Source organism: Macaca fascicularis, chromosome 13, assembly GCF_037993035.2.
Source record: "Macaca fascicularis isolate 582-1 chromosome 13, T2T-MFA8v1.1".
In the NCBI taxonomy this organism is placed as follows: domain Eukaryota; kingdom Metazoa; phylum Chordata; class Mammalia; order Primates; family Cercopithecidae; genus Macaca; species Macaca fascicularis.
The window spans coordinates 93,645,910-93,662,241 of record NC_088387.1 but is presented as its reverse complement, the minus strand read 5'-3'; the positions used below and the strand labels follow the sequence as shown (position 1 = coordinate 93,662,241).

Sequence of the window (16,332 nt, the reverse complement as noted above, 5' to 3'; positions counted from 1 at the left end):
TCTCCGTGAAGCCTGCTGTGACCCTCTCCTCAGGCCCCCCCAGGCAGAGATCATCCCTCCAGCTCTATAACCTTACATCACTTCACACCTCTGTTAGTGTTTATCAGTCTTACACCATAGTAACTATGGCTATTTCTCATTTTCTCCTTAGCTTGTGAGCTTTTTGAGGGCATTCTCTGTATCTGATCACTGTGTGGTCTCCAAAGCACCCAGCCACTGCTTGGTGTTCAATATGTTTGTCCTGTGAGTTAATAGCTGCCACATCACACAGAATGCTTAAACTCAAAAGATAAAAATTGTATATAGTCAAGCTGTGGAAAAGAGCTTGATGCTTCCTCAAAAAGATAAGCATAGGATTACCATATAACCCACCAATTCCACTCTCAGGTGTATACCAAAATAGTTGAAAACGGGCATTCAGACAAACACTTGTACACAGATATTTATAGCAATACTAGTCACAATAGCCCAAAAGTGGAAACAACCCAAATGCCTGTCAATGGATGAATGGATAAACAAAAGTATGGTACATCCATACAATGGAATATCATTCAACAATAAAAAGGAATGAAGTGGCTGGGCTCCGTAGCTCATGCCTGTAATCCCAGCACTTTGGGAGGCTGAGGTGGGAGGATCACTTGAGGCCAGGAGTTCGAGACCAGCCTGGGCAACATAGGGAGACTCTCTCTCTCTACAAAAAATTAAAAAATTGGCTGGGCATGTTGGTATACACTTACAATCCCAGCTACTCAGGAGGCTGAGGTGGGAGGATCACTTGAGCCCAAGAGGTCGAGGCTGCAGTGAGCCATGATCACAAGCCCCTGCACTCCAACCTAGGTGACAGAGTAAGACTTTGTCTCAAAACATAAAAATAAAATGAATGTATTAATACATGTTATAACATAATTGAACCTTGAAGACATTATGCAAAATAGAAGAAGCCAAATATAAAAAGTCACATATTATATGATTCTATGTACATGAAATATCCAGAATAGATAAATCCATAGAGGTAGAAAGCAGGGTATTGGTTACCAGGGACTGGGAGGAGGGAGAAATGGAGGTGACCACTTAATGGGTATAGGGTCTCCTTTTGGGGTAATGAAAATGTTTCAAAGCTAGATAGAGGTGATAGTTGCACAACATTGTGGACGTACTAAATGCCACTGAACTGTTCACTTTTTAAATGGTTAATTTTAGTTATGTGAATTTCATCTCAATTAAAAAACAGTCAGCTGGGTGCATTGGCTCTCGCCTGTAATCCCAGCACTTTGGGAGGCTGAGCCGAGTGGATCACAAGGTCAGGAGATTGAGACCATCCTGGCCAACATGGTGAAACCCCGTCTCTACTAAAAATACAAAAATTAGCCAGGTGTGGTGATGCGTGCCTATAGTCCCAGCTACTCAGGAGGCTGAGGCAGGAGAACAGCTTGAACCTGGCAGGTGGAGGTTGCAGTAAGCCAAGATCGCACCACTGCACTCCAGCCTGGGCGACAGAGCGAGACTGCGTCTCAAAAAAAAAAAAAAAAAAAAAAAAAGTCAGTGGCATAAAAGTATTCCCTTTTCACTTTAGAGAAACTGAACTGATTTTGATAGGATGATGTAATATTTTATCCCAAATATCATCAGATCCTAGAATAGATTAAGTATTGGTTGCATTTCCATGGCAATTCCTTCCCTCCTCCCAAATCACCTTGCCAAGGGCCTGCCACCACTCGCCTTGTAGCATCTGGTCTCACCAAATGTGAACACAGCTCCCCACTTAAAGCAGGATCCACCTTTAAGCTTGCTGTTCCGGTGTCCAGGTGCCCCAGAGAGGAAGCCAGCAGTCAGACTCCACGGCTGGCACTGCAGAGCCCATTGACAAGCATGGATTTTTCCAGTCTTTTATCCGAGGTGTCTTGGTGGTAAAAACTGACTTTTTCTTCATTATCCTAGAAGTTATTCCTTTGTTTCAGTGTCGATGGGTCCAGTGCTTTCCTGGAAGCCCCATTTTCCACTCACTCCTGCTTATATTCTTAGTTCATAGGCTGAAGCCGGCTGACATCAACGTAATTGGAGCCCTGGGTGACTCTCTCACGGTAAGTGACCCTGATGCAGAAGGGGCAGGAGGGGAAAATATTTTGACTAATATGAGAAACTGAAGAGGAAAATGGAGAGAGAAGGTCTCACTCCTGGCTCTTAGATGCTGCCATCTCGGGTCCTGATCTCCATCTCTCCATCTCGGGTCCTGATCTCCATCTCTCCATTGTCCGACCCACCCTGGCATTCAACAGCATTCCCTTCCCATCATGGTTTCCCACCTCCATTCTGGTCTCATCTTCCTCCCCCAATGCTGAGATGAAGGAGAGAGCAGGAAGTGGAGGGACCCCAGAGGGAGTGTGGGTGACAGGAGTGACCCACCCCAAGTCACACAGCTGGTCAGCAGTGGGGCAGGATGGATAAGATCTCCAGACCATGCTGTAGAACTAACTCCTCCAAGGATCCAGTGCTTGGTTTTGTCCATGTAGAAAAGCTAAGGGAAGGTACCAGGGTGAGGGGTGAAGAGATGATGAGACAGGAGCAAGCGCTAATGGGGGCAGGGAGGTTGGGGAGGGTGGGAAGACGGGAGTCTGTGGAAGAGGCAGATAGGCCAGAGATGTTCCAAACCCACCTCTGCATCTGCCCCAGGGTGACACCTCAGACCCTGCAAAGCACTATCCATGAAAAGCAGAATCAGGCCTTTTGAGAGCCTGGGGGCTGGGGATCCCAGAGGTTCCTAGACACAGCTTCCATTCAACAGCCTCTCATCAGAGTCCAGCTGCTATTCCCTGGGCCAGTAGAATAGAGGGTCTCCAGCTGAATCCTCCCCAAGAACAAGCTGACACCTCTCATGTCTATGGTCTATCACAGTGATATCATCCCACTCAGTGGGATGTATCTTCATGACAAAATCCTGTGAGGTATGACTTTCTTTAAATTCGACCAATAAAGTCTGGGCCCAGTGGCTCACATCTATAATCCCAGCACTTTAGGAGGCCAGGGTGGGAGGATCACTTGAGGCCAAGAGGTCAACACCAGCCTGGGCAACATAGCAAGACTCCATCTCTACAAAAATGAAAAAAAAAAAAAATAGCTAGGCATAGTGGCTTACATCTGTAATCCCAGCACTTTAGGAGGCCAGGGCAAAAGGATCACTTGAGGCCAGGGGGTCAAGATGAGCCTGGGCAACATAGCAAGACCCAATTTCTACCAAAAAAGAAAAAAAAATTAAGCCTAGTGATGCATGCCTATAGTCCCAGTTACTTGAATGGCTGGGGCTAGAAGATCACTTGAGCTCAGGATTTCGAGGCTGCAATGAGCCATGATGGTGCAAACTGCACTCCAGGCTGGACAACAGAGCAAGGCCGTGTCTCTAAATCAGTAAGAAGGTGAATGAAGCTGGGCAAGGTGAAGTGCCTCAGGCCACACAGCTTGTAAGTGCTTGAGTCGGGATCAGAACTCAGGGATCCTGACCCTAAGTCCAGGGCCCTATCCCTGTGCTGTGACAGCCTCCTCCATGGCCCCTCAGTCATTCTTCACCCCAAAGGCCTGACTGCTCATAACCTCCCAGGAAGGACGGGCAGACTGGGCCTTAGCAGCTTCATATACTGCTTATCCCAACCTCTTCCTGCCCGGCGGGGCCTGGCATCACCTCCTCCCAATTCCGTGGTCTCCTCGAAGATACTCTCAGGACAGGGGGTCATCACATCTCAGCACAGCTGTTCAGGGGTTCCTAGGGAGGCAGCACTTTGGGTGTGAACCTGCCTGGCAGGTAGCAAAGGAACTGGGCACCAGAGAGCAGGGATCACACCTGGGGGCCTCTTGTGGAGACCAGACTTCACCCCCAACTGCCTGGGAGGCCTGTCTCGGCATGCTCTTCCAAATGCTCAGAAACAACGTGCTTTAGGCAAGGGACATGCACCTGAAGAGGGTCCACATTGTGCTTTCTTCAGCTGATGATGGCTACGTGGGATTTCATTTTATTACTACATTTTAAACTGTGCATAGGTGAGAGATACTGGTATAAAAGGATAATGATATATTTCCTTTTATGATATACTTCACAGCTTTTAAAAAATGAGAAAAACAGGACCCTGAAATGTATCCTTTTGAAAAGGTATAGTCTAATTTCAAGAGCACTTTTGCTAGACAAGTTTCACTTGGTCTTGGCCTAGGCAGGGTTTCTTAGAATGAAGCAGAGCTGTGAACAGCACCAGGCCTTCCCAGTGGGCGCTCTCACTCACCTCTGAAAAGGCAGGGTACATATGGAGATATGGTGCCATCTGGACCCTAGATCCCAGAGAGTGCCCAGGCGGTCCTGGCCAGCATAAGAACATAGACCTTTTGGCAGGCAGGCAGAGGTGGGCCACTGGGGAAAGCAAAGAAACTCACCCCGTCGTCGTTCTCTCTCAGGCAGGCAATGGGGCTGGGTCCACGCCTGGAAACATCTTGGACGTCTTGACTCAGTACCGAGGCCTGTCCTGGAGGTGAGTGAGGGAGTGGCAAGTCCCCAAGGACACCTTCATTGCAGAGCAAGGGAAACCCCCTGAGCATTCTAGAAAACAACACCTTAAGCAGGGGGTGGGCTGCTTTGTTCTTTCTATGACCAACTTCTAGGTTTAATTTGAAAAAGGTGTTCACCAGCCTCCTCAAACCACTACATTGCCCAGAACAGTAGCTGAGCCTTGAGCCAGGAGTCTAGGAGAGAAACTACATAAATGTTTGGGTTGGAAATGCTTCTCTGGCTTCCATTTCTCCCTCTGCGATATAATCTCAGAAGGAGGCAGTGGCCTGAGTGATGCGCAGATCATTGCCTTTGGAACCAGAGTTGTAACTGAGCCCTAGCTACCCAGCTGGATGTAACCTTGGGCAAGTTCCCTAACCTCTCTGAGCCTCTCTCCTCATCTCTGATGCAGAAACAATGCTACTACCTGAGCACTGTCTGAGGACTAGAAAGAATTTAAGTGTCCAGCACACTGCTTGACACAAAGTAAGTATCTGGTAGTCAGCATTGTTGTTATAGGGCCTTTATTTTACAGATGAGGAAACAAGGCTCAGAGAGGGCAAGTAACCTGACCAAGATCACAGAGCCAGAAGGTAAAAGATCACGAAGCAGAGCAGATACTTGCTGGCCCCTACCAGTGCATTCCCTTCTCATGTATCACTTTGGGCAGGCTTATTTCTGCTCTGCATGCGATCAAACCTCTGCTGCAAGCCCGGGAAGGCTTGGTGTTTCCTCACCTGGAATCTGGCATCTCCATCTGACACCTGCTTTAACCTTAGTGCCGACTCTCTGGCATCCTTCCTCACGTTGCTGCACAGTTAAAACCCAAACATTTGGAGAACCTTTTAGATGCTCCTAGACACGCGTGGCACAGAATGGGGTGGGGGGTGTGGGAAAGCAGGGAATCCAGTCCACTCTGGAATGCTGCATATTTGCATGCCTAGAAATCCTTCTCACTTTGATCACCTTGGAATTTTAGTATTGGCTTGGAAGATGGCTGAGTTTCTAGAAGACACCTTTTAGAAACGGCTTTTACAAGCCAAGCAGGAAGAGAAAAGAGAAAAAATAGGGCCAGCGTTTTTAAGACTACGTTTACACCAATAATATTAATGCACGGTGCAGTGGCTAGTTGGAAAGGGGCTGGCAGACGAGGGACTACTTCCCCTTTGAAAGCGGGGGTGCAAGGAACCCACCTGCCTCCCCTACCCCAGCACCAGCGGAAATCAGCCGCCGGTTTAAAGCTGGCTTGTTGTTTGATGTGCTGGCCTATGGGGAGGGGAGTCATATTCTGGTTTGCTTTTTCCATTTTTCTACTGAAGTGATGGGAAAGGGCAAGCTCCAAGCCCCACGGCTGTTTCTCGGGAGACGGGCGTTTCTGGCTAGTGTCTGAAGGGTCTTGGCGTGGCTGGCATTTTTAACCCTTCATTTTCTTCCTTGGACCCACAATACAGCGTCGGCGGAGATGAGAGCGTCAGCACCATTACCACCCTGGCGAGTGAGTACGCGGCGGCGGCCGGGCTGTTTGGTTTGGGGCGGCCCCTGCATGCTTCCCGCTCCCCCGGCAGGTGGCGCCGGCCTCGGGAGGAGCGCCGGCTGCAGGAGCCCACTAAATTCACCAGGGGGCGCTGCCTCCCAAGACTCCCAGCTCCGCTTCCGATAGTGACGGAAGCCTTGGAGTTGGGGGCGGAGCGGGGTTCGAGGCTTGGGGGCCGGGGGCGGGGAGGTGTCAAAAAGAAATTGTCTTTGTCCAAGGAAGGAAGAAAGTAAAGCGGGGAAAAAAAGAGCTCAGATCACGTCTTAGTGCAAGTCATTAAAAAGTGATTCAATAATCTGGCATGAGATTAGAGAGAATAAAGAAAAGTGATTCAAGAAAGAAGAAAAGGAAACCAGGGTGTGCGGCACCTGCCTTTCCGAGCAGATAACCCCCCTGCAAGAGCCATCGATCCAGGCACCTGGAGCGCAGGCACAGCTGCGCACAGACATTGAATTGCGGAGTTGCTGTAGGAACTGCTGCTGCTCTTGCCGCAGGAGGATATGAAGTTACCTTGTCCAGGTTGTGCAGACACAGCCATCTTTGGGACTCCACACTTTTCTTAATTTACTTCCCACCAACCTGCTCGGAATGATTTTTTTTTCTTTATTTTTTTTTTTTTTGAGACGGAGTCTTGCTCTATTGCCAGGCTAGAGTGCAGTGACGCCATCTCGGCTCACTGCAACCTCCACCTCCCTGGCTCACGCCATTCTCCTGCCTCAGCCTCCCGAGTAGCTGGGACTACAGGCGTCCACCACCATGCCCGGCTAATTTTTGTATTTTTAGTAGGGACAGGGTTTCACTATGTTGGCCAGGATGGTCTCAATTTCCTGACTTAGTGATCCACCCGCCTTGGCCTCCCAAAGTGCTGGGATTACAGGCGGAATGACTTTTTAAAGCCTGACTATATTCTCTGAAGGGTCTGGTCTTATCATCTTTTTAAAATTCTCCCCAGTGCATACACATCTCCGTGCTTGTTCTTAAAGTATGCAAGCCATACATGTTTAAATTGAATTCTTTTCCTGGAATCTTCTGGCTGATAATTTTGTCTGGGAGGAATTTAATTGGTCCCATTCTCATTTACTTCCCTGGTACATATCCCTTTGTAATATATCTTTAGAAGCTAACAACTTGAACTTGAAGCCACCAAGACTTGGATGAGGGGGGCATCATAGCTTAATCTCCACATAGGCAGAGCAGAGCTGAGCAGACTTCACATTACCTGTTTTGGTTATTTGTAAATCCTGTTGAATTTAGGTAGACAGGGTTCTGTGCCACAAGCACTCCTTGCCTTCTTTATATCTAGGTCTACATATGTGAGCTATAAATCAGTTCCTCTATTGCTAGGAGATGGTTCAGGGTGCTTTTGTGAGTGTGATGAACTTGGCTGTGGGATGGCCCACTGCATACAACAGCTTTCTGGGCTCTCTACTTCTATGCTCGTATAATGGACAAGATAATTGGATATTATTTGGCTTCACGTCTTTCCCCAAAGTAATTTACAAAGGATTGAGACAATGTCACCCCTCAGGTGGATGACTCCCCTGGCACACTTAGCCCAGAAATGGATTACCAGCTATTTAGACTCTTCTTGCTAGAGATGTGAAGACTATTTGATTGTAGGGGATAGATAATCCATGGGGAAATAACTATACGGAAATGTGTTAGAAAACTCATAAGAATGTAAGGGCAGAACAAAATCCCCATTCAACCCCCTGTTCAATTTAATCCAGCAAATATTCCAGTGCTGGAGTGCTTGGAAAATAGGAGAACAGTGCCCCAATGACATCACCAAAGTCTCTTTGGCAGCATGTCTTCCTAAAGACAGACACATGACTAATATTTATAGATGTGTACAAAGCTTAGGGGAAAATAAACATAGAGGCTATTAACCCTGTCTTCTGAAAAGGAGCTTCAAGAATGAGAATTCGTCAGGTAAGGAAAGGGGAGAGAATGTTCCTGGCAGAGATAACTGCCTGCACCAGCAACTTGTTGCCCTACTCAATGTGTGGTTCCTCCCTATGACATTCTTCCTAAGTAGCTGGGTAGGCTGTGCTGAGTTCCTTCTACCTCCTAGGGAACCTACCACTTCCTAGGACAAACCATTCCACTTTCAAATCGCTCAGGTGATTTCACAGTCCTTTCTTCTCTTGAGTAGAAATCGGAGCAATTTCCATTTATTAGTGTAATGTCCCCCAGCCTCAAGGAATGAGTCCAATCCGTCTGTGCTGAGTAAACCTGCAGCAGTGCTGGGTTCTAGCAAGCACTCTACTGGAAGGGGCCCTAAAGTCCTGGCTGCTACCCACCCAGTTTCTTTCTCACATCCTAGAAGATTGTGAGACAGCGGAGGCAAGTGCCCTTGTATTGGAGCTGAGAGACCAGCCATTCTCAGCAGCTACGTGACTTTGAGCAAGTCTCCAAGCTTGTCTGAACTTTGCTTTATTTCTAATTCAGTCCATAAGCGTGTTGAGCAGTATATGAGGCCCTGGGGTATATAGACTCTGCTCTCAGGAGGGCTCGCCAAGTTGGAAAGATGAAAAAGTGAAAAGTGTGATCCATATTAGTAAAAGCAATTAGAATGCATGAGATTGCAAAGTTCAACAAAACTGACAAAACTGTAACTAGACTGGCAAAAGGGAGGGGGACTCAAAATCAAGAATGAAAGAGGAGATACTACCAACCTTACAGAAATAAAAAGGATTATTAGAGAATACCATGAACAGTTGTATGCCAATAAATCAGATAACTTGGATGAAATGGACAAATTCCTAAAAAGGCACAAACTACTGAAATTGACTCCATAAAAAGCAGAAAATCTGAATAGATTTATAACAAGCAAAGAGATTGAATTAATAATTTTAAAACTTCCTACCCAAAAAAGCCCAGACTGTCTCTGGCTTCGCTGGTGAATTCTATCGAACATTAGTATCAATCATCAGTTCTTCACAAACTCCTCCCAAAAACAGAAGAGGAAGGAATGCTTCACACCTCATTCTATGAGTTTTACCCTGATAGCAAAATAAGACAAAGACATCACAAGGGAAGCAAAGTATGACCAGTAAGTATTATGAATGTAGACCCAGAAATCCTACAGAAAATACTAGCAAACAAAATCCAGCAATAAAAAAATATATATATATATATTATTTATATATAAATTTATATATATATATTTTTTAATTTATATATAAATTTATATATATATATATATATATACACCTCATGACTAAGTGGAATTAGCCCAGGAATATGAGGTTAGTTTTCAACCTCAAAATCAATTAATGTAATATTCTATGTCAATAGGATAAAAGACAAAAACCACACATCATGATCATCTCAATGGATCAGAAAAAGCATTTAACAAAAATCTAACACCACTTCACAATAGAAACACTCAACAAAGGCTGGGTGCAGTGGCTCATGACTGTACTACCAGCACTTCGGGAGGCCTAGGCAGGTGGATCACTTGAGGTCAGGAGTTAGAGACTAGCCTGGCCAACACCGTGAAACCCCGTCTCCACTAAAAACACAAAAATTAGTCAGGTGTGGTAGCAGGTGCCTGTAATCCCAGCTCCTTGGGAGGCTGAGGCACAAGAATCGCTTGAGCCTGGGAGGCAGAGGTTGCAGTGAGTTGAGATTGCGCCACTTCACTCCAGCCTGGGTGACAGAGTAAAACTGTCTCAAAATAAATAAAGTAAAAAAACAACAAATTAGAAATAGAAGGAAAATTCCTCACTCTGATAAAGGGTATCTTTTAAGAGCCCACAGCTGACATCACAGGCAATGGTGAAAGATGGAATGCCACCCCCTCTCTCTGATATCAGGAGTGAGACAAGGATGTATGCTCTTGCCAGTTTTATTCAACATCATACTGGCCATGGCAGTTAGGCAAGAAAATGAAAGAACAAGTACCAAGATTGGAAATAAAGAAATAAAACCACTTCTATTTAAAGATGACATGATACTATGTAGAGACTATCCCAAGAAATCCACTAAAAATTATTAGAGCTAATAAGTGAGTTCAGTGATTGCAAGGTACAAATCAATATACAAAAATGTGATTCTTTATACTAGCAATTAATATGAAAATAAAATTCCATTTACAATAGCATCAAAAATAATAAAATACTTAGGAATAAATTTAATCAGAAAAGAGTATCTCTTTTACTCTTAAGATCACAAAACATTGCTGAAAGAAATTAAAGACCTAAGTAAGTAGAAAAACATCTGACGTTCATGGACTAGAAGATTTAATATTCTTAAAATGATAATACTCCCCAAATCTATGGATTCAATGTGATCCCTATCAAAATTCCAGGTAGCTCCTTGGCAGAGATTTGCAAGCTGACCCTAAAATTCATGTGGAAATTCAGGGGACCCAGAATATCCCAAGAAATCTAGAAAAGAACAAATTCAGAGGATTTATATTTACCAATTTCAAAACTTACTGTAAAGCTATAGTAATCAAGACATGTGGTACTAGCATAAAGATAGACATATCAAACAATGGACTAAGATTGAGAGTCAGAAATTAAGCTCTCGTATTGATGGTTAACTCATTTTCAGCAAGGATGCCAAAACCAATGGGGGAAAGAAGAGGCTTTTCAATAAATTGTGCTGAAACAACTAGATACACACCAAAAAAATGAGGTTGAACTCCTACCTCACACCTTATACAAAACTTTACTTAAAATGAATCATAGACCTAAACGTAAGAGCTACAACTAATTCTAGGAAGAAAATATAGGAGCAGATCTTTATGATCTTGAGCTAAACAAAGTTTTCTTCGAAATACCACTAAGAGAAGTGATAAAAGAAAAATCGATATTTTGCGCTTCAAAGGATAACATATCATAAAGAAAGTAAAGACAACCCAAAGAGTGGAAGTAAACACTTGCCAATCCTATATCTAATAAGAAACTTGTATCTAGAAATTATAAAGAACTCTTACAACTCAATAATAAGATGATAACCCAGTTAAAATTGGGCAAAGGATCTGAATAAACATTTCTACAAGTGGCTAGTAAGCACATGAAAATATGCTCAACATCAGTAGCCATCAGTGCAAATCAAAACCACCATGAGATATCAATTCACATCCACTAGCATGGTTATAATAGAAAGATAATAAGTGTTGACGGGGATATGGAAATATTGAAGCCCTCAGAAACTGCTGGTGGGAATGTAAAAATGGTGTAGCTGCTTTGAGAAAAGTCCTGGCAGTTCCTTAAAAGGTTAAACAGGGTTAGGGCTAGGGTTAAACAGATACATACATTAAAAGATACATACATTAAAAGATATGTATATCTTTTCTACTCTTAGATACATATCCAAGAGAAATCCACACAAAAACTTGTACACAAATGTTCATAGCAGCATTTTTCATAATACCCAATATGTGGAAATAACCCCAAAGCCCCATCAACTGAAGAATGGATAAATAAAATGTGGTATATCCATACTATGGAATATTATTCAACAATAAAAAGGAATGCAGTACAGATGCATGCTACAACATGGGCGAATGTTGAAAATAGTACGCTAAGTGAAAGAGGCCAGTCACAAAAGGTGTGTTGGGCTATATGATTTCATTCATATGAAATGGCCTGAATAAGCAAGACTACAGAGACAGAGTAGATCCACAATTGCCACGAGGTTGCAGGGAATGGGGAGTGACTGCTAGTGGGTACTGGGTTTCTTTCTGGGGTGATGAAAATGTTCTAAAGTTGATTACATGGTGATGATTGTACAACTATGTGAATATGCTAAAAGTTATTGAACTGTATACTTTAAATTGGTAAATTTTGTGGTAAGTGAATTATATTTCGATAAAGCTACTATATATGTAGTAAAAAAGAAAACTACATGAGAAAAGCATGTAACCCAGACTCACATTTCCTCAGCAATAATTGATGAAACATCTGTTGTGTGCTGCCCTGTTGTTAAGCACTAGCCTGCTGAACGTTTTCTTCCCATGCTGAGCGAAGGTTGGGGTAAGAGTAGGGGCTGTGGAGTGGGGACTCTGCTCCCTAACACCCACTGGTGCTTATCAAAGGAATTTGAAGATTGCTTTGCAGTAGTCACTAAGCGTGTCTTTTCCTTGTATTTGCAGACATCCTCCGGGAATTCAACCCTTCCCTGAAAGGCTTCTCTGTTGGCACTGGGAAAGAAACCAGTTCTAATGCCTTCTTAAACCAGGCTGTGGCAGGAGGCCGAGCTATGTGAGCTGGGGTGACGGGGGCGGTGAACAGCACGGGTCCTCTGGGGACCAGAGAGGGGCTTGGCCTAAACTGGGTTTATGGCTGAAGGTTGAAGGGCTTTGTCAGGGGAAGGGGTTTGAGGGCCAAAGGCTGGATGGGGCTGTCTTGGAGGTGTTACAGAAATCTGTGAGCCTACCCTAACACCCACCCCCAGAAACTAGTCACAGTGCACTCTGATGCCAGGCATATGCTCTGAGCAGATTACTTTGCCTGCCTGTAAATCTCACGTAAGACATAGGTTATAAGCGGGCTTACTCTGCATCCCAATTGTCACTGCTATGTCACTGCTGTTTCAGAGTCCTGCTCTCCCTCCCTTCCTCAGCTGTGCCTTTCGGGCTCTAAACTCTGCATCCTTCCAGTGTCCCGGGAAGAGCACCAGCCCTGGGAGGGGAGGCCCTGAGTGCAAGCTCGGTTTCCTCCCTGGCCTCTCTAAGCCTCAGACTCTAAGAGGTGGGGCTGGTTAGGAACCTCTCCCACAGGGCGGCCATGAAGCTCAGATGTCGTGTTGGATATGAAGGTTCTGGTGAGCTGTAAATAGTGGACACATGACACGCATTGGTCAAAATGGTGGTCCTGGCAGTAATGCAGCAAGTGGCAGGCCCACCTCGGGGGAAACATCAGTGAGCACAGCCATGACTGTCATGGTCCCTGGGCATGGCCAGGCCGGTCCTCAAGAGTAGGCAGGTCAGCGTTCCCGGGTCCCATCCCTCCACTGCACTCCAAGATTCCAGGGCCTTGAGTGCTGCTTGGGTTTGCTGCCTGGTCAGAGAGCAAGTGAATGCCATACCTAATCAAGGAAACATAAATTGGAAGATCCTTTTTTATACTATTTATATTTATTTTTAATTTTTATTTCAACACTTTTTGGGGTACAGGTAGTTTTTGGTTACATGAGTAAGTTCTTTAGTGGTGATTTCTGAGATTTGGGTGTACCTGTCACCTGAGCAGTGTCCACTCTACCCAGTATGTAATCTTTAATCCCTCACCTCTCCCACCCTTCCTCTCTGAGTCCCCAAAGTCCATTATATCTTTTTTTTTTTTTTTTGAGACAGGGTCTTGCTCTGTTGCCCAGGCTGGAGTATAGTAGTGCAATCTCAGCTCACAGCAACCTCCACTCCCAGGTTCAAGTGATTCTCCCGCCTCCGCCTCCCAAGTAGCTGGGATCACAGGCACACATCACCATTCTCGGCTAAATTTTGTTTGTATTTTTCAGTAGAGACGGGGTTTCACCATGTTGGCCAGGCTGGTCTTGAACTCCTGACCTCAAGTGATATGCCGGCTAGGCCTCCCAAAGTGCTGGGATTACAGACGTGAACCACCATGCCTGGCCCATTATATCAGTCTTATGCCTTTGCATCCTCATAGCTTTGCTCTCCCACTTGTAAGTGAGAACATACAATATTTAGTTTTCCATTCCTGAGTTACTTCACTTAGAATAATGGCTTCCAGCTCCATCCAAGTTGCTGCAAAGCACATTATTTCATTCCTTTTTATGGCTGAGTAGTATTCCATGGTGTATATAGACCACATTTTTTTTTATCCACTTGTTGGTTGATGAGCACTTAGGTTGGTTCTATATCTTTGCAATTGCAAATTGTGCTGCAATAAACATGCATGTGCATGTGTCTTTTTCATATAACGACTGATTTTCCTTTGGGTAGATACCCAGAAGTGGGATGGCTGGATCGAATGGTGGTTCTGCTTTCAGTTCTTTAGGGAATCTCCACACTGTTTTTCATGGTGGTTGTACTAGTTTACACTCCCACCAGCAGTGTAAAAGTGTTCCCTTTCACCATATCCAGGCCACCATCTATTATTTTTTGACCTTTTAATTATGGCCGTTCTTGCAGGAGTAAAGTGGTATCTTATTGTTTTAATTTGCATTTCCCTGATATTTGGTTATGTTGAGCATTTTTTCATGTTTGTTGTATATCTTCTTTTGAGAATTGACCATTCATGACCTTTGCCCACTTTTTGATGGGATGATTTGGTTTTTTTAGATCCTATGTTTAATCACAATTATCACACTACATTGTGGTTCCTAGGAATCATGTGGTTTGGTTCCTAGATTTCCTGACATCCTTCCAGCTCTCAGCACCATCCTGAGACCATGAGCCACCTAAGTAGCTTTCTTATTCATCACCAGTAGGAAAGGTGACACAGTATCCAAAGTAATGAGTAACACAAACTCCAATAGGTTTAGTTTGTTTGTCTGAGACAGAGTCTCACTCTGTTGCCCAGGCTGGAGTGCAGCGGCACGATCTCGGCTCCCTGCAACCTCTGCCTCCCAGGTTCAAGTGATTCTCCTGCCTCACCCTCCTGAGTAGCTGGGACTATGAGCACATTTTTTGTATGTTTAGTAGAGACAGGGTTTCACCGTGTTAGCCAGGATGGTCTCGATCTCCTGACCTCATGATCTGCCTGCCTTGGCCTCCCAAAGTGCTGGGATTACAGGTGTGAGCCACAGCATCCAGAAGGCCCAATAGGTTTTATGATGAATTCTGGGGCTTTCTTTTCCTTTTGATGTTGATAGAGTTAAAAGGCTACAGGTTTACTGCTTTAATAGTACCATCATCTTGCTTTTTCCAAGCATATGTGGGCTGGTAGTATAAGAGGAAAGACAGTTGTAAGCATGATTAGGTCAGGGAGGCATCCAAGAATGAAACCTTAGAGTCAAGAGCGTAAAAGTAACCAGAATGAATGTGATTCATTTGGCCCTGGGTTTCTGTCCTTGCTTTGCCAGAGGACTTGGGGCTCTCGTGCAAGCAATCCAAGCACATCCTGGGTGGCAGGGAAAAGTTGGGAGTTATGATTCCTGTATTACAATAGAAGAAACTATAGCACAGAGAGGCCACATGGCCTGAACAAATGCATCGACTTGACCACATAATCTGGCCTTGTGCCCTGCAGGCTTTATTCCAGGTCTGACAATAGCTATCATGCGGATACAGCAGTGCACCATTTACAAGGCACCCTCACATTTATCATCCCTGTAGTCTGCACAATAACCATGAGATGAACAGAGCAAAACATCAGACTCCCATGTTTTACCAATGATAAACTTGAGCTTCAGCCAGGCACAGTGGCTCACGCATGTAATCCCAGCATTTTGGGAGGCTGAGGTGGGCAGATTACTTGAGGTCAGGAGTTCGAGATCAGCCTGGCCAACATAGTGAAATCCCATCTCTACGAAAAATACAAAAATTAGCCGAGTGTGGTGGCGGGTGCCTGTAATTCCAGTTACTTGGGAGACTGAGGCATGAGAATCGCTTGAACCTGGGAGGTGGAGGTTGCAGTGAACTGAGATCACGCCATTGCACTACAACCTGGGTGATAGCGCAAGACTCAGTCTCAAAAAAAAAAAAGAGTTTCAGAGTGGTTGAGTAATCATCCTCAAACTCTGTTCCATCAACAGAGCAGCTGCTCTGATAACTTCAGATTTACAGATGAGGAAATCAAGGCTCAAAAAGGTTGAGTGACTTACGTGAAGTCCCCATCCAGGTAACCAAATACCTAGTGTACTTTGACTCACATCAGGCCAGGAGGGCAAATAGATAAGACGGGAAGAGGATGACCACTAATGTTTCCTGCTAAGCCCTGTGCCAGGGACTTTGTCAATGATGATGGTGGGAATGATGGCAGAAATAACTCAGTGGTTGCATACTATGTGTCAAGCACTGTCGTAAGTTCTTTATATGGTACCTCATTTAATTTCCCCAACAGCTCTGAGAGGAAGGTATGTTACCATCCCCGTTTCCCAAAGGGAAAAACTGAGGGTTTGCAGGATCAAGTAGTCGGCCAAGGTCTCAGAGCTGGTCATTTGTGGAACCAGGATTCAAACCCTGGCAGTCTGGCACCAGCAGTGGCTCCCATCTGCTGCTCCCAATGACCGTCCAAGATCAGTGAGCTTGTCTCCATTTTGCAGTCTTTTTGAGCTGAGAATTAGAGTCACTTTCACACAGTTAGCAAGAGGCACTTAAGTGTCCAACCCAGGTGCATCTGACTAGACTACATCA

General features: G+C 44.8%; 1 protein-coding gene across 2 annotated transcripts in view; it reads left to right on the top strand.

Annotated features, from left to right (window-relative positions):
• Positions 1-16,332, top strand: part of LOC102133956 (phospholipase B1, membrane-associated) — a 107,057-nt gene that overhangs the window by 24,070 nt on the left and 66,655 nt on the right. The window contains exons 9-12 of one of the 2 annotated variants that reach the window (XM_045369569.3): positions 2,023-2,081; positions 4,435-4,508; positions 5,977-6,020; positions 12,169-12,277. In XM_045369569.3, coding sequence (XP_045225504.2) covers positions 2,023-2,081; positions 4,435-4,508; positions 5,977-6,020; positions 12,169-12,277 — 286 coding nt within the window. Of the gene's footprint in view, positions 1-2,022; positions 2,082-4,434; positions 4,509-5,619; positions 6,021-12,168; positions 12,278-16,332 lie in introns of those variants that run through there. The other variant, XR_012422524.1, reaches the window with a different exon arrangement.